The sequence below is a fragment of the Tachysurus vachellii genome, chromosome 8 (genome assembly GCF_030014155.1).
Source record: "Tachysurus vachellii isolate PV-2020 chromosome 8, HZAU_Pvac_v1, whole genome shotgun sequence".
NCBI lineage: Eukaryota > Metazoa > Chordata > Actinopteri > Siluriformes > Bagridae > Tachysurus > Tachysurus vachellii.
The window spans coordinates 1,397,516-1,422,773 of record NC_083467.1 but is presented as its reverse complement, the minus strand read 5'-3'; the positions used below and the strand labels follow the sequence as shown (position 1 = coordinate 1,422,773).

The following is a 25,258-nucleotide window of genomic DNA, read 5'->3' as shown; positions in this document are numbered from 1 at the left end:
GTATCAGGCCAGTCATCTCCCTCGGCATGAATCGCCAACAAGTGTTCTTGCTCAAACATTTGTGTCCATATCCCAAACGGAACTGCAGGCTCACCAGGACACTGTAAGTATGTAGGAGAAAGATGAATTGCCATCCTCGTGACCAATTTGTTGTGTATTCACTTGAAATAAGAAAAAAAACACAGAGTACTGAAAAGGTTTTTTTGTCTGCTACTTTCATATCTACAGTATCACACACTTGATCCATCTGGTGAATATTTATCAATTAGCAATGTAATAAGAGAACACAACAAATTTTTCCTTAAATAAAATAAAATAAAATTCAAACATTCATTAGTTCATCTGAACCAGCTAACGTGTGTTAGATTAGGCCATTGTCATGTACAGAGCCCAAACTCCCAATATCTCTGTTTAAATTACTGAATAATTATTTAATTATAACACATTCAGAATTATAATTGACAAATTATTCTGCAGGGGGGCACGGTGGCTTAGTGGTTAGCACATTTGCCTCACACCTCCAGGGTCGGGGGTTCGATTCCCGCCTCCGCCTTGTGTGTGTGGAGTTTGCATGTTCTCCCCGTGCTTCGGGGGTTTCCTCCGGGTACTCTGGTTTCCTCCCCTGGTCCAAAGACATGCATTGGCATCTCTGAAAAATTGTTTGTAGTATGAGAGTGTGTGTGTGTGTGCCCAGTGTAGGAGAAAACCGTCTCCAACCTACATTGGCCCAGGCTAGATCCTGCAATCTGACTATAAGTTTAAACAACAGTTCTAAGTAAAAATTCAAAGAAGAAATGATCAGCCAAACTCACGAAGACTGGATTCAGTTGAGGTAGGTTTATTGACAGTCGTATAGACAGCAATTAACCAGCTGGTACCAGGGATACAAGTTTGTCCAGTAGACGAGACTTGCACCGAAGCACTGCTGGTTGCAGTAAGCTTATATACAGTTCTGACATGCCCCCCTTTTCGCCATACCTCCTTCGTTATCCAATCATAATATTGCTCACGTACACAGTTTCGCCCGCTTAGGAAATTACCATTATTTCCAAATTGGAATGTTTTGCCCATACATTGGGTCAATATTTTGCCCATGCATTAGGCCCTCTAAATTCCCATTATTTTCCAACCGAGGGGCCCCATCCCCATAGTCCTTGGGCCTACGTCATCAGGCCATGGAGCTTATAAGTTGGTTTTATGTGCTTTTAGACTCATTCTCTTTTCTGTGGTCTTCTTCAACACAACTCAACATAGCACACTTGTTCATGGGTATGTATGGATTTTCTTGTACTCCAGCATTTTTCTCTTCTATATGATTCAAACCTGTTTTTTCTCTTTGGATATGGTGTGCAGTAGTCGTTGGTTTATTTATTAACCCAGTGGCCAGAGTATTTGTATATGCTTGCTGAGGCTCTATTTGTGGTGTGTTCTAGCTTCAATCTCCGCATGGGTAGCACACCTTTTGGATGAAACTGACCTTTCTACACCGTCACCTACTGCTGATCTTCTCACTGAGGTCATTACTCATTATATCCAAGATATGGAGAGTCGTGGTCGACCCAGCGACACATCTGCTGTTAAGGGGGTCGATGTCTCAACACAGACTGCTACAGTTGTTACCAAGTCTACTCAGACTCTTCCAACTCCATCCACACGCACTCAGGCTACTCAAGCTCCATGGCGTGTTAACAAAAAGACTCAATATCCTCCTCGCTATGCTGTCAAACCATTTATATTAAGAAGTGACTCCTTATGATTTTGCATCTCCCTATTAAAACCCTTCTGCTCAGTTTTGGGCCTTAATATTGTGTGCGCGTGTCCTTTCTGCCTCTGTGTGTGTGTGTGTGTGTGTGTGTGTGTGTGTGTGTGTGTGTGTGTTGGTTTCTGTGTATTCCTAGCCTATAGGGGTGGTTAATCATTTACTACTTTTGATGACCTACGCCTAGGACCTGCTTGCTTCTAATGGCCTGTGCACAGTATAACACTTGACTCTTGATGTATGCTCCCCATCTCACCTTCCCCTAGTCCGTGGTGTATTTTTGCATTATTTTATTAAAAAATTCCCACACCAGTGATGGCTTTTAATACACATATAAAAGGAACAGGGGAGAAAATGCTAGTTCAAGTATTTCATGTTTATTGATTCCTCATGCATGCTGGAACATTCTTAATTATAGCTAATGAATAATGAACAATTGAAACTTTTAAGCTATTTTAATTATGTAGAAATAAGAGACATGAGCATGTACATTCTAAATCTGCATGCTTATGCTTGTCTTGAATTTCCTGCACAGTAAACGCAGTATCCATCATCATGAGAAATATTGTTCTCATGTTGTGATTTTTTCTTTCCTACTTTTTTATCATTGTCCTGGGTAGCACTTTAATGCTACTGTTTTATCATTGTCCTTTAATGTTTCAGATCATCAAACAAATTTAAATATTAGTCAAAGATAACACAACTAAACACAACATGCAGTTTTTAAATAAATGTTTTAAGGGAAAGCAAAATACAGACACATTTCCACACAGGGCCATGTGGGTTTGGATTTTGTTTTCCCTTAATAATAAAAACCTCCTGGTTTATCTTCATAAATTTTAGTGCTTTTTTACCTTCAGTGTGTCTAAGATGTTCAATCACAGTGTACAAAGATCAGACCAAGCCTGATAACTAAACATGTGGAGGCAGTTGCGGCAAATTTCAAGTGGCCTTTTGGCATTTAGCTGAAAGCACTGGGAAAAACTCAGCAGGGCTGAATAAACATTTGTATTAACAAAATCAAAGTATTAAAAGCAATTAACAAATAATAATAACAGGATATAGTTACACAGTAAATAATAATAATTAATCATTTGCATTGAAGGAAATGCACAGCATAGTGTCAGTGACGTTGGCCTTTAAATCTGATCTCATATCCATTCCTCCAGGACGTGACCCCCTGTTATACAACCAAAAGTTTGAATGTGTGCTGACCAGAGAAAAGCAAGACACTCTGTAAAGTCTGCTTCAAGAGTTAAAAAACTACTGTGACATGATCTACAGGTCGGTGAAACCTTTAATGATCCCTTAGTAATAACTAATGATACACCTCTAATATAACTAATGAAATGATAGAACTCTATTTAGCAGGTTGTGACTCTGAGTTTTCTTGAATTTGCTTGATGATTAATGTTGAAAATCTTTTTTTCTCTATTTACAAATTCATTTTCATTAAGTATTGGATTAATATGAATATCTGAGTAACTCATTAGACATGCTTTGAAATTGTTTGTCACTTATCATGTGAACTTTCTTTATTTACAGGTTGATTATTGTTGTGAACTCTTTTTGAGCACATAGTCATTAGCCCAGTAGATAATCTGTGTTAAGGCATCGAGCATCAGGCAGTTTATATCTTCATCCATGTGGATCTGCTCATGATAGTTCAAGACAGGAAAGATACGGTTCACAGTCACACCCAGTTCATAACTGCATTTCTGCATCTAAACACACACACACACACAAACACACAAATATACATATGATGTCAAAATTTGTAGTTAGGAAACTCTACAGTTTTCAATATGAAAAATGACTCACATTGTCTTTGATCTTCTTGCTTTTGTAGACGTTTTTCAGTTTCTCCTTGGGTATTGGACATGCGAGGTCTACTCTTGTCATGAAAACCACTTGAGGAATTCCTGTAGCATCATCAGGAATCACACACATAACACTTCAGTCAGTGTAAAAGCTTAGACGTGTGCTGGATTTTTGCAGTCTAATTAATGATTAGTTTATTGGATTTATGTTTCTGTGCTAAAATTTCTGCCAACCAAAATAAATATTTTCCAGTTCCAAATATTTCTATGTATTCTAAACTGCAGACAATCTTAATTCATATGTTTTGTACATGTAATATGATCCAGTTATGGAGAGTCATGTGAGTCAGAGCATCAGAGCAGTCAAGATTTTAATAGTTCTGTTTTGTTTTTATTGTTACACAAATGGAGAGGAAAGGAATGAATTGATTAAATGTAATTAATTTAAAAAAATCTATTTAATACATTTAAATATGTTTTAAATTTCATGACTGACTCACCCATGCTGCTTGCTGCTTTCATGACACTCTTCATTTTTTGCATAACCTCTTCGTCTTGGGTTGAAATTTTGTCAGCTGGCATGACGAACACCAGGCAGTGCATCTGATCACTCAGGGTGGGGTTTTTATTGTAGTAAAGGCTGCTTTCAGACAGTGGAGTTTGAGGGTTGAACTGAAGAAAAGAGAGTTCAATAAAGACTGTTTATACTTGTAGTATTTTCTAGTGACATTTGTTATTTACAATGATGTGATTAAGGCAAACTAAATGTAAATTCAATAGAGTGTAAGTGTTACACACCGGGTAACCCTCTCTCATGTGACCTTTTAAAGCACTGATGATATCTTCACTGAGGACTCCAGAGTCTTTTTCCGCACCCATTATATCATTGAAGGCAAAAGGAAATGATCTTTCTTCATTTGCGATTTTAAATCGTTCATACTGTAATGTTACAGAAAACCATGTTAAAGTTTAACTAGATAATTGTCTCATGCATACAAAGTGAAATGAAGTCACACACGTAGGACTGTGTAATATAGACTCACGCATAGAGTATGACTCGTTGTTGATCCTGCAGCAGCCATACAGTTGCTAAACTGACGGCCTTCAAAAATGGATCTGATGGTGTTTATGGTGCTGGACTTTCCTGCTCCAACTGGTCCACAGACGAGGAATCTGAGCTCTTGGACTTCATTACAAATTTTAAATGTCTTGAGAGAGTTTAACATTCTCTCTTGTCTGAAGAAAAAAGGTGATTTCAGCACATTTATATTTACTAGGGCTGGTAATTTAACGTGTTAATTAGATAAATTAATTATGAGAAAAATAACGCATTAATATTTTTAACGCATTTAACGCGCCCCGCCCCTCCCCACACCTGTACCAACGACTACACATCTTGCAATAAGCTGTTGTGGCGAGTTAGTCAAGCATGATGCCAAACGACACAGATCTGCCTGGCTTTCTGAAGGGCAAATTTAAATTCAAAACTCTTTCCAATGGAGCCACTGATAAAACCAAAGTCCTTTGCGTTCTCTGCAATAAGGAATTTGCCTACCATCGAAGTAGTTCTAGCATGAAATACCACCTGAACTCAAAACATATTGCGAGCTCTGCAGTTAGCACAACCCCGGATGCTGCAGGCAAGCTCCGCCAAACCACGCTGACTGAAAATCGCCGCAAATTAAGTAAGTCGTCCTCAGAAACACTAACAAATGCAATATCTAAATGGATTGCAATGGACAGTAGGCCTGTTAATATTGTGGAAGACAAGGGGTTAATGGATGCTTTTCGAATTGCGTCTTCCGATACAAGCTACACACTACCGGCAAGACGCACAGTAGCTGTATGACATCGAAAAACTATCAAAACAGGAAAAATTGACTCAAGCACAATATGTTGCTCTGACCGGAGACCACTGGACTTCAATCAGTAATCACAACTATCTAGGTGTTACTACAGTACTCACTTCATCGATCGTAACTGGACACTTCAGTCCTTCGCGTTAACGGTACTTAAAACAGAGACACAGCATTATTCTGATGCATGTGCCGAACAGTTCCTAACGGTGGCAGACAATTCGAACATTACAGAAAAAGTGACCACTATCGGAACGGACAGCGCTTGAAATATGGTTGCAGCAGCAAGAAAACTTCCGTTAGATCACATCCCCGGTGCCGCGCACATATTGCAGGGGACCATTACTGTTTGCCTTCCGGACAGTGGGTTTGTTGATGCATTGACAAAGTGTCGCAAAATTGTAGGACATTTTAAGCACAGCCCTGCTAACACAGAGGAGGTACATCAGCAACAAACAAAGAGACAAACAAAGAGAGCAACTGATACAGGACGTTTCAACGAGGTGGAACTCATCACTCGATATGATCGCACGTCTCTTATGGAATGAAGAGGCTGTTAAGGCTACTTTGCCTAAGTGAAGCCTAAGTGATAGGCCATTGTAGCCTAAGTGATAGGCTCATGTTCAATAATAAAAAAAATGTTATGGCCATTGTAGCCTATCACTTAGGCTACAATGGTCATAACATTTTTTTTATTATTGAACACGAGCCTACTGTATCACTTAGGCTACAATGGCCATAACATTTTTTTATTATTGAACACATGCCTAAGTGATAGGCTTGTGTTAAATAAAAAAACTGCTTTTTGTTATATTGGTTCAATCTTCCTCGAACACAATCATTTTAAATGACATTTTGCAAGAAATTCTCAACTAATATTTATGTGCAATTAAATGCGATTAATTAGATTAATTAATCGCCACATCCTGTGATTAATTAGATTAAAATTTTTAATCGCTTACCAGCCCTAATATTTACTGATTAAATTATTATAATATTTCATATTTAGCTTTTATATATTTGTGTAATCCACTGCGCATGTGCCATCGTCTAAGATCTTTATGGATAATGGTACTTTGCATGTAACCAAAACATGTTTGTGAACTTACTTCCATTCCACTGTCCTCCATTCTTTTAAAACTGTAAAAATAATACAATATTAACATGCTATGAATTAAAAAAAGAAATTACGCCCTCCTTTATTTATTAGCGCTGAAATTTTTTGAACCTGTACAATTTTCACCACCCATTACACTGTATAGTCATTGCTATGCAATTTCAACTGATTAGGAATAGTTATTATCAGAGGTGGGAGTAAGTCACACATGTGCAAGTCACAAGTAAGTCTCAAGTCTTAACCTTCAAGTCTCAAGCAAGTCCGAGTCATTTTTTGTGAGAGTCAAGCAAGTCAAGTTGTAGCTTGAGTCAAGCGTCACTGGCAAGTCATACATATGTTTGATGATTTAACTAAATGGATATATTAAACAAAATTAAATCTACAGTATTTATGGACTATGAGAGTTTTATTTGCAACAAAAAATTATTATATGCATTTATTTTTAAAAGGTGTCCACATACAGATAAATACAATAAAAATCTAAAAATGAATAAAAATCAAAACTACAAAGAATAAGATGTAAATGTAACTGAAATAAGGCCAACATAAAAGCATGAAATGTTTCAATAGCTTAGTGGTTAGCACGTTCGGCTCACACCTCCAGGGTCGGGGTTCGATTCCTGCCTCCACCTTGTGTGTGTGGAGTTTGCATGTTCTCCCCGTGCCTCGGGGGTTTCCTCCGGGTACTCCGGTTTCCGCCCCCGGTCCAAAGACATGCATGGTAGGTTGATTGGCATCTCTGGAAAATTGTCCGTAGTGTGTGAGTGAATGAGAGTGTGTGTGTGTGCCCTGTGATGGGTTGGCACTCCGTCCAGGGTGTATCCTGCCTTGATGCCCGATGACGCCTGAGATAGGCACAGGCTCCCCGTGACCCGAGGTAGTTCGGATAAGCAGTAGAAAATGAATGACGCAACCAAATGACATTTTTTGAACAGGCATTCCCTTTTAATGGGACATGAACACATCCTTAAATTAGATCCTTCCTTTTTAACAACAGAATAACAACAACAATCAATCACATCAACCAAAAAACGTAAATTATTGAATCCCACAAACCTTGAAGTGAATTAACTACTGGGGGGAGAGAGAGAGAGAGAGAGAGAGAGAGAGAGAGAGAGAGAGAGAGATGATTGGAGTGAGAGTAATTGGAGTGAGAGTAATTTATTAATTAAAGGGATAGTTCACCTAAAAATGAAAATTCTGTTATCTTTTTCTCAGTCTCTTGATGTTACAAACCTGTATAAATTTCTTTGTTTTGATGAACACACATAGATATTTTGAGGACTGTTTGTAACCAAACCATTCTTGAGCCCCATTCACTTCCATAGTGGGGAAAAAAGAATACTATGGAAGTGAATGGGGCTCATGAATGGTTTGGTTACAAACATTCCTTAAAATATCTTCCTCCGTGTTCATCAGAACAAAGAAATTTATACAGGTTTGTAACATCATGAGGGTGAGAAAATTATAAAAGAATTTTTTTATTTTTGGGTGAACTGTCCCTTTAAATTGAATGTGTGTGCGTGTGCATGCGAGACAAGAATATGGCTGTGCTTGCAACTCTGAAGTTTTTTATTTTAATATTATATTTATGTTTTTTATATATATGTGCATCCCCATAAACGATCCATACGCTTTTCACTCAAAGCCTAACAATGAAGACCAATTGTAAGTGCTATTGCAAAAAAGCTGACATTTCCACAATGAACAATGACCAACCATTTACACTACATTGCACTTGCAAAAAATTTAATTTGATAGAACTTCAATTGTCATTCAATTGTGAGCGATGTGGTCGCATTCTGCTGTTCTTCTCTTCTCATCTTGCACAAAATCCCGGTACCCGAACTTAATTATTTTTGGTGTAGCGCCTTCCATGTTTCGTCACGACTGTTAAGGTTTATTAGTTAGTGAGCGCTCTCCCTCTGCTTGCCTGCTTCGTCACGTGGTTAGATTACGCTCTTGCATGCGTTTAAAAACAGATTTAAAAACAAAATAGACAAAAAAGATAAAACAAAAACAAAAAAGTTATTTCGTGTCATTTAACTCAAGTCCGAGTCAAGTGTGTGTGCTTTAACGGTCAGGGTATATTCTGGCAAACGGTTTCCCTATTGCGGTTCGCAATCGGCATAGCAACCTGTAGCACACGCCGTTTACCAACACGCGATGGGTAATTTGTAAAGCACAATGTTCCTTCCGTTTTCCCAGCACGATACCATAGAAAGGAATTAAAAGTACGAGTCTCCAGGTGTAAGAGGCGGGGCAACAGTTACAACATTTCAAACTTAAAGCTCATGCAAACAGATATTAATAGACAGGTTTCAGTCAAATATTTATGGTTTATTTAGCAAAATTCACTGTTATAAGCATGCATCCTCTTCTATGTTTAATATTCTCATCAAAGTGATCATCATGAATTTAGGAATCAAAATAATAAAAGATAACAACCAAGTTTTGGAGAAAAAACAGAAATCAATTAACCATTAGTTTTTATTTATTTAATTTATTTAACCTTTATTTAACCAGGTAGAACTCACTGAAATTAAAATTCACAGGAGTGACCTGGCCAAGATGAGAAGCAGTACAAGTAATTCAATAACAGACTTACACAATACAAAGATTTTATATATAAGTTATATAGTTATTACGAGATCTATCCTTGAAAGGTTATCGTATGCTTCTCAGTCTTTAATTGTGAATCAATTAAAAAACAAACTATCTGGAACATAGTACATACTAAACCAGTATAAATAAGTAATAAGTATAAAGAATTCAACAAATAAGACAGTGGCAACACTTTTGACATTTTATGAACTATGCCTATAGAATCTATTGAATGTAATCATCAGAGAAAAAGACTACCAACCAACATAACTTATCGAATCATTGCATAAAGCATTCTTTTGTATTATTTAATATGTATGATTTGTAAGTTTGAAATTGTTTCGTGTCATTCATTTTCTGTGGAAGGGGACACAAACTAGGATGCACATTGCATACTGCCAGGGGGTCTCATGCTGATACAGTTTTAGAACCACCTAATGTCTCCCACACTCTGAAATAGGGATTGTGACCACTGATGTGGACATTCAGATTGCAATTAAAATCATCTAAAGCTTAATCTTTTTCTTACTGTACATTAGAGATGCTCGAATAATAAACTTCACCCGAATCGGCAGCTTTGATATCATTTAATCCTTTTTTAATGAATGCTGTTTTAAATGAACGTTCATTTATTAAAAAAAAAAAAAAAAAAAAAAAAGAATTATCATCTCTCATATCCGCCTCCGACCCACCCGTGATTTATTAAAATGCACGTTATTTCTTATTATGCTACCCATCCCGTGAGTTACCCGCAACGCACGCGATAGGCTTTAACCGCGATCCGAATGAAATGTGTAATGATGTAACTTTAATTTTGCATTATTGTCAAATCTGTAATTGTTTTCTGTAACAATATATGTATAGATAAATATTGTGCAATGATGATAATATTGTTTTTATTTTATTATTATTGTGTGTGTGAAAAATTGGTTTGGGCATCAGTTTATTTAAATATGGAAAAATAACTTAACACAAAAAGGTCGCAAGGTGCAATTTCAAAACGAACTTTGCAAAGGACACTTTGCACTCTACCAAGGCTGAAGTATACAAACTTAACCAGTAGGTGTTGTTTTTAGTAATTAGGCTTGTAATATCCTTAGGTGCAGATATATGTATACAGACATAGACACATGGAGATAAATTAACATGAACCTTTATTTATATCGAGCGGAACACCTGCATGTCCACTTGCTCGGCGACAACAGACTGAAACCCCGAACACCACTTCCTACAGGACAACCTTGTCTATAACATCCCATTTACTACAAGGCTACATTTAGTTTTTTAGAAAATAAATACAGAAATATTCAGTATTACAAATTGTAGGTAGGCCTATTGTCATGATTCAGCCCGGACTTTTGGCCATGTGCTTTTGTTGTCATTCCTCGTCACGTGTCTGCCCCGCCTTCGTCTGCTCCTCCTCCACACCTGCTCCTTATTGTCATCATTGTCTTAATTGTATATAAGTTAGCCGAGTTGCTGAGTGCAGCGCGGATCATTAGTCCTGTCAAGTCGTGTTAAATGTAGTCATTTATATTGTTTTAGTTATTGTCATTTCTGTCTATGTCTTATGTATTTATTAAACCCCCTTTATTTGAAGCTATCCTGCGTACGGGTCTGTCTCCTTCCATCCCCGGTTGTGACAGAATGATCCGCCTTAAAACCTAACAGACCCAGCAGGATAGCTTCCAGCTCGGACCGGCTTTTTTCCTTTTTTCTTTTTTCGGTGACATCGCTCCGCCCTTTTTCCGGTGAGGGACGCCGCTCCACTTTTGGTTCCGTCCGAAGCGGTCGTCGCCTCACTTCCTTCACGGAGGATGTCACCAACTCGTTTTTGCCCCTTTTTATATTTTTTGGTGCCCTGCGGCGGCGCCCCGCCTTTTTTTCGGTGAAGGACGTCGCTCCAGTTCCGGTTTCATCCGAGGAGGGCGTCGCTTCACTTCTTCCGCGGGGGGTGCTGCAGGCCCAGGGCGATGGACCTTCCCACCCTCCCACCCTTGGTCATCAGGACGTGAGTCTGGCTGCGGTGTGTCGGGGTTGCGTTCGGCCCTTCAGCTCGGCTGTGGATATCGCTCGGCCCTTCAGCTCGGCTGTGACGTCATTCGGCCCTTCAGCTCGGCTGAGGATATCGCTCGGCCCTTCAGCTCGGCCATGGAAGTCGCGTGGCCCTTCTGCTCGGCTGGGGACGTCGCGTGGCCCTTCTGCTCGGCTGGGGACGTCGCTCGGCCCTTCTGCTCGGCTGTGGACGTCGTTCGGCCCCTCTGCTCGGCTGAGGACGTCGCTCGGCCCTCGCTGCTGTGCCGCCGTGAGCCTTGCTCCCCCCGCTTGCCTCGCCGTGTGCCTTTCTCCCCCCATCTGCCTTCGCCGTGTTCCTCGTTCCCCCATCTGCCTTCGCCGTGTTCCTTGCTCCCCCCATCTGCCTTCGCCATGTGCCTCGTTCTGTCATGATTCAGCCCGGACTTTTGGCCATGTGCTTTTGTTGTCATTCCTCGTCACGTGTCTGCCCCGCCTTCGTCTGCTCCTCCCTGTCACCTCACCTGCTCCTTATTGTCATCATTGTCTTAATTGTATATAAGTTAGCCGCGTTGCTGAGTGCAGCGCGGATCATTTGTTACGTTTACCCTCGTCCTGTCAAGTCGTGTTAAATGTAGTCATTTATATTGTTTTAGTTATTGTCATTTCTGTCTATGTCTTATGTATTTATTAAACCCCCTTTATTTGAAGCTATCCTGCGTACGGGTCTGTCTCCTTCCATCCCCGGTTGTGACACCTATACATTATGTACAGTGGTGCAGAATTTCTGCTCATTTCATTGGTAGGCCAAACCATTTATACAGTACATGTAAAATGACATAGCCTATAAAAGGACATATTAAATGGGAAATTGGGAAAAAATACATTTGCAAACATTAATTCATTCATTTTCTACCGCTTATCCAAACTACCTCGGGTCACGGGGAGCCTGTGCCTATCTCAGGCGTCATCGGGCATCAAGGCATCCCCTTTGCATACCAAACTCTGATAAATGATCTGATATTTACATATCCTTGTGTCCATATTCATAAATGTTTGTTATAATGTTTTCATATGCTAATAAACTCATGGTTCCGACTGAGCAGTTAAAAGTGCATAAAAATTCTAATTGCGCGGTTATTACGTTTGACGAATCATATGCGGTTTAGTAGACTATCAAAGCCGTTGAGAGAAATACTAATACGAAACTAGAGGCTGACATTTTTTCGGGATTCCCGCGGGTCACCGGAATCACACGGGAAACCCGTGGGATGGGAAACAAAATCACTATTAATCACGTGACTAGAACGGGACAGGAAAAAATGTCAGCGGGAGTGGGCGGACCCGGGAATACACAAATATACCTTTGATATAAGTAAAAATATAATCTGTTTGCTTTGGTATGGTTGGTTAAATGAATGAGTGTGCTCCACACACCCGCGCACCACACAATAATATAAGAGAAGGCGTCTTCCCCATGCACTCTCTAGAAGCCGCGAAAAAAAAAAAAAAAAAAACACGGGAGTGGGAGGGAATGGGAGTCATTCTTTTGGGATTGGGACGGGATGGGATTTTCCCCAGTTTTTTTTTTTTTTTTTTGCGGGATTGGGATGGGACGGGAATTTTTTTTGGGAAGGGAGAAGTTTGAAAATCCACTCCCATGTCACCCTCTATACGAAACGTTATTAATTATTATTCAGCATCAATTTACTTGTTTTTGTGATACCATTTTCACACAAATGGATTTATCTAACACAAACATAAAAAAATAAATAAATAAAAGGGCACAAAAATAAATTTAATTTCCTCTGACAGGTGTAGTAGCCTATCTTTTATTATTTTGACTCCTAAATTCATGATGATCACTTTGATGAGAATATTAAACAAGAGGATGCATGCTTATAACACTGAATTTTGCTAAATAAACCATAAATATTTGACGGAAACCTGTCTATTAATATCGGTTTGCATGAGCTTTAAGTTTGAAATGTTGTAACTGTTGCCCCGCCTCTTACACCTGGAGCCTCGTACTTTTAATTCCTTTCTATGGTATCGTGCTGGGAAAACGGAAGGAACATTGTGCTTTCCCATCGCGTGTTGGTAAACGGCGTGTGCTACAGGTTGCTATGCCGATTGCGAACCGCAATAGGGAAACCGTTTGCCAGAATATACCCTGACCGTTAAAGCAAACATACTAGACTCGGACTTGAGTTAAATGACACGAAATAACTTTTTTGTTTTTGTTTTATCTTTTTTGTCTATTTTGTTTTTAAATCTGTTTTTAAACGCATGCAAGAGCGTAATCTAACCACGTGACGCAGCAGGCAAGCAGAGGGAGAGCGTGCACTAACTAATAAACCTTAACAGTCGTGACAATTGTCAGGGTGTAGGGGGAATGGACCCAAATGCAGGACGCATACGACCAAAGAACAGGCCTGAACGGGCTTGAGGCGAGACACATGGAAGGGGGGATGTATCCGTAAGTTCCTAGGAAGCTTAAGACGTACAGCGACTGGGTTGAGTATCCTGGAGATGGGAATTGGGCTGACAAAGCGAGGTGTGAGCTTGCGGCAAGACCCCTTGATGGGGAGGTCCTTGGTGCATAGCCATACCTTTTGGCCGACACGGTACTTAGGTGCCGGGCGCCGGTTTCTGTTAGCCCACCGGGCATAGTTCTGCGAGGACTTAAGAAGCACCTCACGGGCTCTTCTCCAGGTGTGACGACAACGCTTGGCTAGGGCGAGAGCGGAGGGGACAGAAGCCTCAAATTCTTGGGATGTAAAAAGGGGTGGTTGGTAGCCATAAGCGGCCTGGAACGGGGACATGCCTGTGGCTGAGAAGGGCAAGAAGTTATGGGCGTACTCCACCCATACCAACTTGGCGGACCAGAACTCAGGTTGCTCAGCACATAAGATGCGAAGACCTGCCTCCAAATCCTGATTACAGCGTTCAACTTGACCATTGGTCTGGGGGTGGAATCCCGATGACAGGCTGACTGAGGCTCCCAGCAGCCGACAAAATTCCCGCCAAAATCCTGATGTGAACTGGGGTCCACGATCAGAGACAATGTCTCTAGGCAAGCCATGCAGTCAAAAGACATGCTGGAGGAGGAGCAGAGCAGTCTCCTTGGCAGTAGGGAGCTTGGGCAATGATATAAAGTGCACCATCTTAGAGAACCGATCCATTACAGAGAGGATGGTGGTCTGGCCAGCTGAAGGAGGTAGTCCAGTAATAAAATCCACTGCAATGTGAGACTATGGTCGTCGAGGGACAGGAAGAGGACGAAGGAACCCAGCCGGTGGAGTATGAGAGCTCTTATGTTGAGCACAGGCGGTGCATGAACCCACAAACTGGCAGATGTCCCTACGGAGGGTGGGCCACCAGAAACGCTGTTGAATGGTCGCCAGGGTACGGGACACACCGGGGTGACAAAACAAAGGCGAGCAATGACACCCCTGGAGAACCTGGGACCGTAGATTATTGGGAACAAAAAGTCTGTTTGCAGGACAATTGCTGGGAGTGGCTTGCCCAGATGTGGCCTGACGGACCCTCCTCTCAATGTCCAGTTGAATAATCCGGACGGTTACCGATGTGGGAAGGACATTCTCGGTAGTATAATCTTCCTCTTCTGGGGAGTGTAAGCGTGAAAGCGCATCTGGTTTACCATTCTTGGATCCTGGGCGATAAGACAGGGTGAAGTTAAAATGGCCGAAGAAGAGACCCCAGCGAGCTTGCTGTGCGTTCAGGCGTTTGGCCGTTCTGAGATATTCCAAGTTGCGGTGGTCGGTCCAAACAATGAAAGGTTGATTTGCCCCCTCCAACCAGTGACGCCACTCCTCAAGGGCGAGTTTCACGGCCAGAAGCTCCCGGTCCCCAATGGCATAGTTCCGTTCTGCCGGGGTGAGACAGCGAGAGAAGAAGGCACAAGGGTGCACCCGATTGTCCTTGGATGACCTCTGAGAGAGAACGGCTCCTACTCCCTGATTAGAAGAATCCACTTCAACGATAAACTGGAGGGCTGGATCAGGTAGAGTCAATATGGGGGCAGAGGTGAAGAGCTCCTTGAGCCTATTAAAGGCCAGCTCGGCCTCCGAGCTCCAAGTGAAGGTCTGAAGAGTGGAGGTGAGCCGATGAAGGGGACCGGCAACTGCACTGAAGCCCCGTATAAACCGCCGGTAAAAGTTGGCAAACCCTAAGAATCTTTGAAGCTCCTTGCGTGACCCAGGATGCGGCCAATCCTTGACCGCTATAATACGAACCGGATCCATCTGGACGCTGCCTACTGAAAGGACAAACCCTAGGAAGGTGGTCTGGGTGACATGAAACTCGCACTTCTCTGCCTTCAGAAACAAATGATTCTCCAGCAAGCATTGCAGCACGGTCCGAACATGCACTTGATGTTCCTCCTGAGAACGGGAAAAGATGAGTATGTCATCAAGATAAACAAAGACATACTGGTTCAGCATTTCCCGCAGCACATCGTTTACCAGTGCCTGGAACACCGCCGGGGCATTGGTGAGGCCGAACGGCATGACCCGGTATTCATAGTGACCAGTGGGAGTGTTAAAAGCTGTCTTCCACTCATCACCCTCCCTGATGCGCACCAGATGATAGACAGGAGCAGTTCAAAAGCTGAAGACATAAGAGGCAGTGGGTAACGGTTCTTTATGGTTATGGCATTAAGTGCCCGATAGTCAATGCAAAAAAGAACCCGGCACCAGCTGGGGAGGAGGACGGACGAATAAGACCAGCAGCCAATGATTCCTGAATGTACGTAGTCATGGCATCCCTCTCTGGCCCAGTGAGGCTGAATAGACGACCACGAGGAGGAGAAGTCCCGGGAAGGAGATCAATGGCGCAGTCGAATGGTCGGTGGGGGGGTAAGGAGGAGGCCTGTGCTTTACTGAAAACCCTCTTGAAGTCATGGTAAACTGACGGCACTGAGCTGAGGTCCGGAGAATCATTGGGGTCAGAGGAGGAACTGGGTGAAGGAGGCCGGAGACAGTGAGATTGACAATGGGTACCCCACTTGAGGACACACCCACTGCTCCAGTCCAAATGAGGATTGTGTTGGCAAAGCCAAGGGAAGCCCAACATGACAGGTGTCTGAGGGGAAGCAGTGACTAGAAATGACAGCCTCTCGTGATGATGCTCTGCTATGGTGACTTGGAGTAGCTTGGTGCGATGAGTGGCCTGATGGAGGATATGACCATCCAGAGCTCGAACGTCAAGTGCACATGGCAACCATTCAGTCTCGATGCCCAGTTGATGTACCAGTTCACGGTCCATGAATTGTGAGTCAGCTCCTGAATCCAAAAAGGCTGCCAAGTCATGAACCTGGCTGTCGAGCGTGATCCGAAGCTTGAGAAGAGGCTTGGAAGGGACTGAAAGCTGTCGGCTCACCACTGCCCCCTTGCTCAATGGCGAGCCCGGCCTTTTGCCGGACAAGAGAAGGCCATGTGCCCAGCCTGCCCACAGTATAGGCATAGTCCGTTGACCATGCAACGCTCCTTCTCACTAGCTGGAATGTGCCACCGACCGATCTCCATGGGTATGGCAGAGGATGAGGGTTGTGGGGATGGTGGCAGAGGAGAAAAGCTGGGACAAGGGGTATTTCTCCAGACACGTTGAGGAGTTCTCTCAGCCCTTCGCTCCCGTATCCTTTGGTCGATTCTAGTAGCCAGAGAGATGAGCTCATCCAATCCATGGGGTAGCTCCCGAGCAGCGAGTTCGTCCTTAAGCTCAGGAGAGAGACCTCGATAGAAGGCGTCATAGAGGGCCGTGGGGTTCCATCCGCTATCAGCCGCTGCTGTGCGGAACCCAACCGCATACTCTGCCACTGAACAGCCTCCCTGTACAGTCTCAAACAGTGCCCGGGCCGCGTCTTGCTGCGGGAGCGTGGTGTCAAAAACCCTCCGTAGTTCGGAGGAGAGAGCTTCCACTGAGGAGCAGATGGGCGACTGCCGTTCCCATTCGGTAGTGGCCCACAACTTCGCCTTGCCAGACAGGAGGGAGATAATGTAGGCCACTCTGGAGCGCTCAGAGGGAAAAGAGGAGGGTTTGAGCTCAAAGACGACTGCACATTGCATGAGGAAGGCTCGGCACAATCCTGGTTCACCACTGAAGCGTTCTGGGGGTAGCAGATGTGGCTCTCGGACCGGGGGCATGACTAGAGGAGTTTCGGGCGGTGTGGGGGCTGAGGCAGCAGGACTGGAGAGAGAGCCAACACGCCGAATAAGTTCATGAGTGGCTTTGGTGAGATCCTGTAACTGCTTATCATGAGCTGCAGAAGATTGCGATAGGTTTGAGAAAATGGTAGGCAAGTCTGGTGCTTCTGCTGAGTCCATGATTGGCCAGATTGTACTGTCAGGGTGTAGGGGGGAATGGACCCAAATGCAGGACGCATACGACTTCCAATGATTTAGTTTTAATTAGCAGAATGTTCGGTAATAACAACAGGAACATAAAACAGAAAACAGAATGCTCCTCACAAGAAAACATGATGACAGGACTCCACAAACAAAAAACAAACCTGACAGAAAAATCAAGAAGGCCGAGTCCAGGAATAGTAAAATCTCAAGAAAAACAAATGAGTAATCCAAACAAGGTCTTTTAGTCCAGCGAAGCAAAAGAACAAAAATAATCCAATCAAGATATCCAGAGCCTGGGCTGAAAAAGTATGCAAAAAGGAAAAATCCACGAATTGGAACACACGCGGCCGAAATCCGACACGGTAAACGGTCAAAACAAAACTGAAACTTACGGGTAGCAAAAGGCATGCTCGAGCGGTAACATAATTACACGATGAGACAATCTGGCAAAGAGTGTCCGCCGGCCGCGTGCTTAAATAGTCTGCCGGAGTATAAAGAGGTATTAACCCGGAAGTGCCACAGCCAAGATGGCTGCCGCCCCGGAAGTGGCTGTTACACAGCCGAGTGAGCAGGCAGAATATGACAGCACTAGGGAAACCGTTTGCCAGAATATACCCTGACCTTTAACTCTCTTCATTTGAATATATTGTCTTCTGGTAAAGTAGGTTCCTGACTTTTGTATACTATCTGCTTAACTCACTTTGTTCTAGAGTAGTGTGATTTGAATTGTTATATTCTATACCATTTGTTGATTTTATAGTGTTGGTCTTTGTTGTTCTCTCAGCTGATTAATCAGGAGTAGTTTCAGTCTACCTTAAGGTGTGAATTGTGGGCAGGGCTTACCTATTTAAATTGAAGGTTCTCCTTTGTAAGTATCTCTTTTTTGTAAGTATCTCTCTCTCTCTCACATTGTAACATTAGTGTCTAGTACTGTTTTGATATATTCTACCATACCTTAACTCTCACTTTGACTGCAAATATGTGCCTTAAACCCATCTCTGTACTCAATTCCTACTCTTGCAGAAGCTCTCGTCCACGGAGCAGAGGTCACAATCCCAGTAACCTCATCTACCCTCCTCTGTTGTGTAAGTCTCAAACAGTGGTGGTAGGTGGGCTCTGGAATTTCCAGTCTGCTGTGAAAAAAGCTGATTTTATCTCTGCTTTAACTTCCCATTACTCCTTTGATTTTCTTGCGCTAACAGAGACCTGGATATCCCCACAGAACATTGCTACACCAGCTGCTTTATCCTCTGCCTATTCTTTCTCTCACTCACCACGAGAAATGGGCAGGGGTGGTGCTACAGGTGTATTGCTGTCAAAGAAACGGTGCTTTACACCTCTCCTCTTGTCACATTTAACCATCTCCTCTTTTGAATTCCATGCCATTTCAGTTACCTCTCCAATCAACCTTGTTATTATTGTTGTTTAATGCCCTCCTGGTCCCCTATGTGACTTCCTGGAAGAAATGGAGACACTGCTTAGTGTTTTCCCTTCCAATAGCTCCCCTCTGACGCTGCTTGGTGACTTCAACCTCCCCTCTGACAAGCTATATTCTTCTTCCCTGCTGTCTCTTCTCGACTCATTGACCCTCACACTCAACAGCTACATCCCCACACACAAAGGAGGCAATGTCCTGGACCTGGTTTTCACCCGTCCTTCTCCTGCTACCACACTACACGTCTCTGATCATCACCTGGTATCCTTCACCATCACTCTCCCTACCCTACCTAAAACTACCTCTCACCCCCTCGCTCTTACCCGCCGCAACCTTCACTCTGTCTCCCCTTCTTCTGTAGCTTCTGGCACTCTTTCTTCCCTTCCTGATCCTGAGTCTTTTTCCTCACTACCCTTGGACTTGGCCACAGATACTTTCCTCTCTTCTCTTTCCTCAACTATGGACTTCCTCTGCCCTATGTTCACTAAACCCAAGAAAACTTCTTGTTCTGCTCCTTGGCTTTCAGATGTGCTGCGCAACAATCGAAGAGAGCTAAGATCGTCAGAGAGAAAGTGGAAGAAATCACAACTTGATGCAGATCTTGATTCTTACCGAACACTTCTTGCCAAGTTCTCCTCAGATGTGACTTCTGCCAAGACTTCCTTCTACAACGAAAAGCTTGAAGCTTCCTCATATGACCCTCGGAAATCCCACAACATCATCTGTTCTCTGCTCAACCCCCTGGCTCCACCTTCTTCATTCTCCCTGACTGCAGAAGACTTTGCTTCCTTCTACCAGGAGTAGATTGAGAAAATCTGCCGGACCTTCACTTCAGCCCTGACTGCACTTATATCTCAGAGTATGGATTCCCCTACACCTTTGTTGTCGCATTTCTCAACTGTAGCAGCAAAAAAATGTTTACAGCTCATCCAGTCTTGCAATCCTACCACCTGCCCATTGGATCCACTCCCTTCCACTATGCTCCAGACCATCTCGCAAGACCTTCTGCCCTTCATTTCCACTATCGTCAATAGATCCATAACATCTGGTCAGGTACCAACTACTTTCAAGAGAGCAAGGGTTATTCCCATCCTAAAGAAACCCGCTCTGGATCCATCAGACATCAGACGTCATGACCTAGCTATATCCTTGCGCAATGATCTGATCTCCCCTTCAGCCACAGCTCGCAACCTTGGGGTAACCATGGACAATCAACTGGCCTTTTCCTCTCATGTTGCTAATGTGACTCGCTCATGTCAGTTTCTTCTCTACAACATTAGAAGGATTCGGCCATTTCTGTCCACACAGGCTGCTCAGGTACTTGTTCAGTCTCTTGTCATCTCTAGACTGGATTACTGCAACGCACTGCTGGCAGGTCCACCTATGAATGCAATCCGTCCTCTGTAAATGATCCAAAATTCAGCTGCCCGGCTTGTTTTCAACCTGCCAAAGTTCTCGCATACCACCCCGCTGCTGCGATCCTTCCACTGGCTTCCGGTACTGTAGCTGCACGCATCAGATTCAAAACACTGATGCTGGCCTACAAAGCCAAAAATGGACCAGCTTCCTCTTACCTCAAAGCCCTCATGACTCCGTGCACTGCACCCCGCACCCTCCGATCTACCAGCACTGCTTGACTGGTTCAACCATCTCTCAGGGTAAGAGGCAAGCATACTACAAGACTCTTCTCTGTACTGGCACCAAGGTGGTGGAATGAACTTCCCCTAGAGGTCCGGACAGCTGAGTCACTGGCTATTTTCAAGCGGCGGTTGAAGACCTACTTATTCAGGAAACACTTCAGCTAGCACTTCTTTCCTTATCTTTTGCATTTAAAAAAAAAAAAAACTTTAACACTTTTTCATAGTAACTTTGAACAAATGTTTTAAACTCATGGTATCTTTAGTATGTAACTTAGTGAGCCAGCATTAATGTATCTAATGTTAGAGATTTAAGCACTTATGTACGTCGCTCTGGATAAGGGCGTCTGCCAAATGCTGTAAATGTAAATGTAAGTCTCAAGTCATGAACGTCAAGTCAAAGTCAAGTCGAGTCTTTTTTTAATATTTGTCAAGCAAGTCTCAAGTCTCAAATTTGCAACTCGAGTCAAGTCATATGACTCGAGTCCCCCATCTCTGGTTATTATTAGCATTACTCCAGTTAACTGACATCATTTCATGTAATAATGACTTCTGTTACTTACTAATTCTCACAAGTGCAGAGCATGAGGTGGAACCTAAACCTTTGCTCAGGGTTACGGTGTAGTTTCCTTCATCACCTTCCACAGCATTTGAAATTTCCAAGACACAATTTGTACCAATTGTTCTCATTTTGTGCTTGCCCTCAACACAAAGCAATTTTTGGCCATTCTTTTCCCATGAGACTGTTACATCTGCTGTGTTTGCCTGACAGGTAAGAATAAAATCCTGTCCATGTTCAACTTGTTTATCAGCCAGAACTGTGACAAATTCTGTTAAACGGATAAGAAAAATGTCATTAAATTCAAATATTATAAAATGCATATAGACATATGTTTCTATTTCAGGTCATGAGCATGTCGAGCCAACCGTACACTCCTCAGGATGCTTAAAGAATTCTTTTAGAATTTTTCCTTTAATATATTTTTAAAATGCTTAAAATTTGATTTAAACTTTCATTAGTTCATCTGAACCAGCTAACGTGTTGGATTAGCGTGTTGGATTAGGCCATCGTCATGTACAGAGCCCAAACTCCCAATATCTCTGTTTAAATTACTGAATAATTATTTAATTATAACACATTCAGAATTATAATTAACAAGTTTGCACCAGTTCCAGAGTCACTGTGATGTATTTCTGATATATTTAAGACCCATTATTAACATTAGCCCGTGTTGAATGAAATGCTTCAGTTTGTGTTTACATACCAAGTTTGGGTGTACAAAAAAATTCCATGATAAACTTTTCCATTCTTGATATTAGATGCTGTAGCCCTGTGGAGAATGAAACAGTGACGCAGCAAATCAAAAGAAAGAAAAAGCAAGTAAATGTGTTGCACAGTACTAGGTTGTACCTGTAATAAAAGACACTTATGAACACTTACCTTGTGTGAAGCTCCGAGTGAGATTTAAGGTCTGTGTGTGTTTCTCTGTCTGCTGTTCCAAGTGTGCATCTCAGCTCGTCTTCCTCTCGACTGCTAATACTTCTTTATCTTTTGCTGTTATATACTGTAGTGCAGAGGGGAGGGGGAGCATTACTTAGTAAGTGAAAGTAAAATGTATCTGTCAGCTACAAATAGCTTGAATAATTGCACATTGATTATTTATTGACATTTCCAGCATTTGGCAGACGGTTTTTCAGAGCATTTCTGAGAAAACGAAAGTGGAAGGTATCTGGCAGTTTTTATAGCCTGAATAATTGCATGTTTTAGTCCCTTTCTACATAATTACAATAGCTTAATAGTATGAATTGTTTATTAAATATATTTTTATATAAATTTCATGACTGACTCACCCATGCTGCTTGCTGCTTTTATGACACTCTTCATTTATATGATAAACATTTTGTCTTGGGTTGAAATTGTGTCAGCTGGCATGATGAACACCAGGCAGTGCATCTGATCACTCAGGGTGGGGTTTTTATTGTAGTAAAGGCTGCTTTCAGACAGTGGAGTTTCAGAGTTGAACTGAAGAAAAGAGAGTTCAATAAAGACTGTTTATACTTGTAGTATTTTCTTGTTATTTACGTATGATGTGATTAAGGCAAACTACTGTAATATAATATTTCATATTTAACTTTTATATATTTGTGTAATCCACTGTGCATGTGCCATTGTCTAAGGTCTTTATGGATAATGGTACTTTGCATATAACCAAAACATGTTTGTGAACTTACTTCCATTCCACTTTCCACCATTCATTTATAGCTGTAAAAACAATACAATATTAACATGCTATGAATTAATATTAATATAAGTATGTATATAACTATACTAACAGTATATTCTCATTCTTAGGAGGTGCATTGTAAAAAGAAATTACGCCCTCCTTTATTTATTAGCGCTGAAATTTTTTAAACCTGTACAATTTTCACCACCCATTATATAGTCATTGCTATGTATTTGTCTGATTAGGAATAGTTATTATTAGCATTACTCTAGTTAACTGATATCATTTCATGTAATAATGACTTCTGTTACTTACTGATTCTCACAAGTGCAGAGCATGAGGTGGAACCTAATTTGTTCCTCAGTGTAGGGTTACAGTGTACAGTAGTTTCCTTCATCACTGTCCACAGCGTTTGAAATTTCCAATACACAATTTGCAGAGGTGGGAGTAAGTCACACATGCGCAAGTCACAAATAAGTCTCAAGTCTTAACCTTCAAGACTCAAGCAAGTCCGAGTCAATTTTTGTGAGAGTCAAGTCAAGTCAAGTCTCTGATTTATGTCAAGCAATTCAAGTCAAGTTGTAGCTTGATTCAAGCAAGTCACTGGCAAGTCATACAGATGTTTGATGATTTAACTAAATGTAGATATTAAACAAAGTTAAATCTACAGTATTTAACTTTATGAGAGTTTTATTGGCACCAAAAAATGATTGTATGCATTTATTTTTAAAAGATGTCCACATACAGGTGAGTTGTAAATACAATAAAAATCAAAACTACAAAGAATAAGATGTAAATGTAGCTGAAATAAGGCCAACATAAAAGCATGAAAAGTTTCAATATGCCTCAAACATGGCAGAAGACCATGGAACAGTATATATAAAAAAGTACAAATGGCATTTTTTGAACAGGCATTCCCTTTTAATGGGACATGAAAACATCATAAAATTAGATCCTTCCTTTTTAACAACAGAATAACAACAACAATCAATCACATCAATCAAAAAAACGTAAATTATTGAATCACAGAGAGAGAGAGAGAGAGAGAGAGAGAGAGAGAGAGGGAGAGAGAGATGATTGGAGTGAGTGTAATTTTAAAGGGATAGTTCGCCTAAAAATGAAAATCCTGTCATCATTTTCTCACCCTCATGATGTTACAAACTTGTATAAATTTCTTTGTTTTGATGAACACACATGTAGATATTTTAAGGACTGTTTGTAACCAAACCATTCATGAGCCCCATTCACTTCTTCTTCTTCTTCTTTCGGCTTTTCCCTTCAGGGGTCGCCACAGCGAATCATCTCTCTCCACCTAACCCTATCTTCTGCATCCTCAACACTTGCACCCACTAGCTTCAAATCCTCATTAATTACATCCATATACCTCCTCTTTGGCCTTCCTCTTTGCCTCCTGCCTGGCAGCTCCATGTCCAACACTCTCCTACCAATATACTCACTCTCCCTCCTCTGAACATGTCCAAACCATCTTAATCTCGCCTCCCTAACTTTGTCCCCCAAACGTCCAACATGGGCTGTCCCTCTGATGTACTCGTTCCTAATCCTGTCCAATCTTGTCACACCCAAAGAGAACCTCAACATCTTCAGTTCGGCTACCTCAAGCTCTGACTCCTGTCTCTTCTTCAGTGACACTGTCTCTAAACCATACAGCACGGCCGGTCTCACCACTGTCCTGTACACCTTCCCCTTGATTCTTGCTGATATTTTCCTATCACACAGAACTCCTGACACCTTTCTCCACCCACTCCAACCTGCCTGCACTCGCTTCTTTACTTCTTTCCCACTCTCTCCATTACTCTGGACTGTTGACCCCAAGTACTTAAACTCCTGTACCTTCTTCACCTCTTCACACTGTAACCTTACTGTTCCACTTCCCTCCCTTTCATTCACACACATGTACTCAGTCTTACTACGACTGACTTTCATTCCTCTTCTCTCCAGCGCAAACCTCCACCTCTCCAGGTTTTCCTCCACCTGCTCCCTGCTCTCACTACAGATCACAATGTCATCTGCAAACATCATCGTCCAAGGAGACTCCTGTCTGACCTCCTCTGACAACTGGTCCATCACTATAGCAAACAGGAAGGGGCTCAGAGCCGATCCCTGATGCAGTCCCACCTCCACTGTGAACTCCTCTGTCTGACCTACAGCACACCTCACCACTGTCCTGCTCCTCTCATACATGTCCTGCACCACTCTGACATACTTCTCTGCTACTCCTGACTTCCTCATACAGTACCACAGCTCTTCTCTTGGCACCCTGTCATACGCTTTCTCTAAGTCTACAAACACACAGTGCAACTCCCTCTGACCATCCCTATACTTCTCCATCAACATTCTCAGAGCAAAAATTGCATCTGTTGTGCTCTTTCTGGGCATGAAGCCATACTGCTGCTCACAAAT

The 25,258-nt window shown here is 42.2% G+C and overlaps 1 protein-coding gene across 2 annotated transcripts; it reads right to left on the bottom strand.

Moving 5' to 3' along the window:
* Positions 1-2,114: 2,114 nt before the first annotated feature.
* On the bottom strand, positions 2,115-23,498 carry LOC132849809 (interferon-induced protein 44-like). Of its 2 annotated transcripts, XM_060875690.1 has the most exons (11): positions 22,845-22,875; positions 22,464-22,635; positions 22,054-22,177; positions 21,878-21,943; positions 21,176-21,442; positions 6,545-6,575; positions 4,623-4,815; positions 4,378-4,518; positions 4,080-4,251; positions 3,581-3,681; positions 2,115-3,483 (listed from the first exon to the last, which is right to left on the bottom strand). In XM_060875690.1, the coding sequence occupies exons 4-11, from the start codon at positions 21,918-21,920 to the stop codon at positions 3,310-3,312; spliced, it is 1,122 nt and encodes a 373-aa protein (XP_060731673.1). In that variant the 5' UTR covers positions 21,921-21,943; positions 22,054-22,177; positions 22,464-22,635; positions 22,845-22,875; the 3' UTR covers positions 2,115-3,309. The 2 variants fall into 2 exon arrangements, with proteins under 2 accessions (XP_060731673.1, XP_060731674.1); XM_060875691.1 differs by lacking the exons at positions 6,545-6,575; positions 21,176-21,442; positions 21,878-21,943; positions 22,054-22,177; positions 22,464-22,635 and adding an exon at positions 23,153-23,498.
* Positions 23,499-25,258: the final 1,760 nt, after the last annotated feature.

Excerpts from the sequence above, each read along its gene's own strand:
- LOC132849809 (XM_060875690.1), bottom strand. The coding sequence starts at position 21,920 with ATGGAAAAGTTTATCATGGAATTTTTTTGTACACCCAAACTTG. Across the intron at positions 6,576-21,175 it reads CTCTGCACTTGTGAGAATTA|TTTTAAAAGAATGGAGGACA; the intron begins GTAAGTAACAGA and ends TTATTTTTACAG. Across the intron at positions 4,252-4,377 it reads ACATGAGAGAGGGTTACCCG|TTCAACCCTCAAACTCCACT; the intron begins GTGTGTAACACT and ends TCTTTTCTTCAG.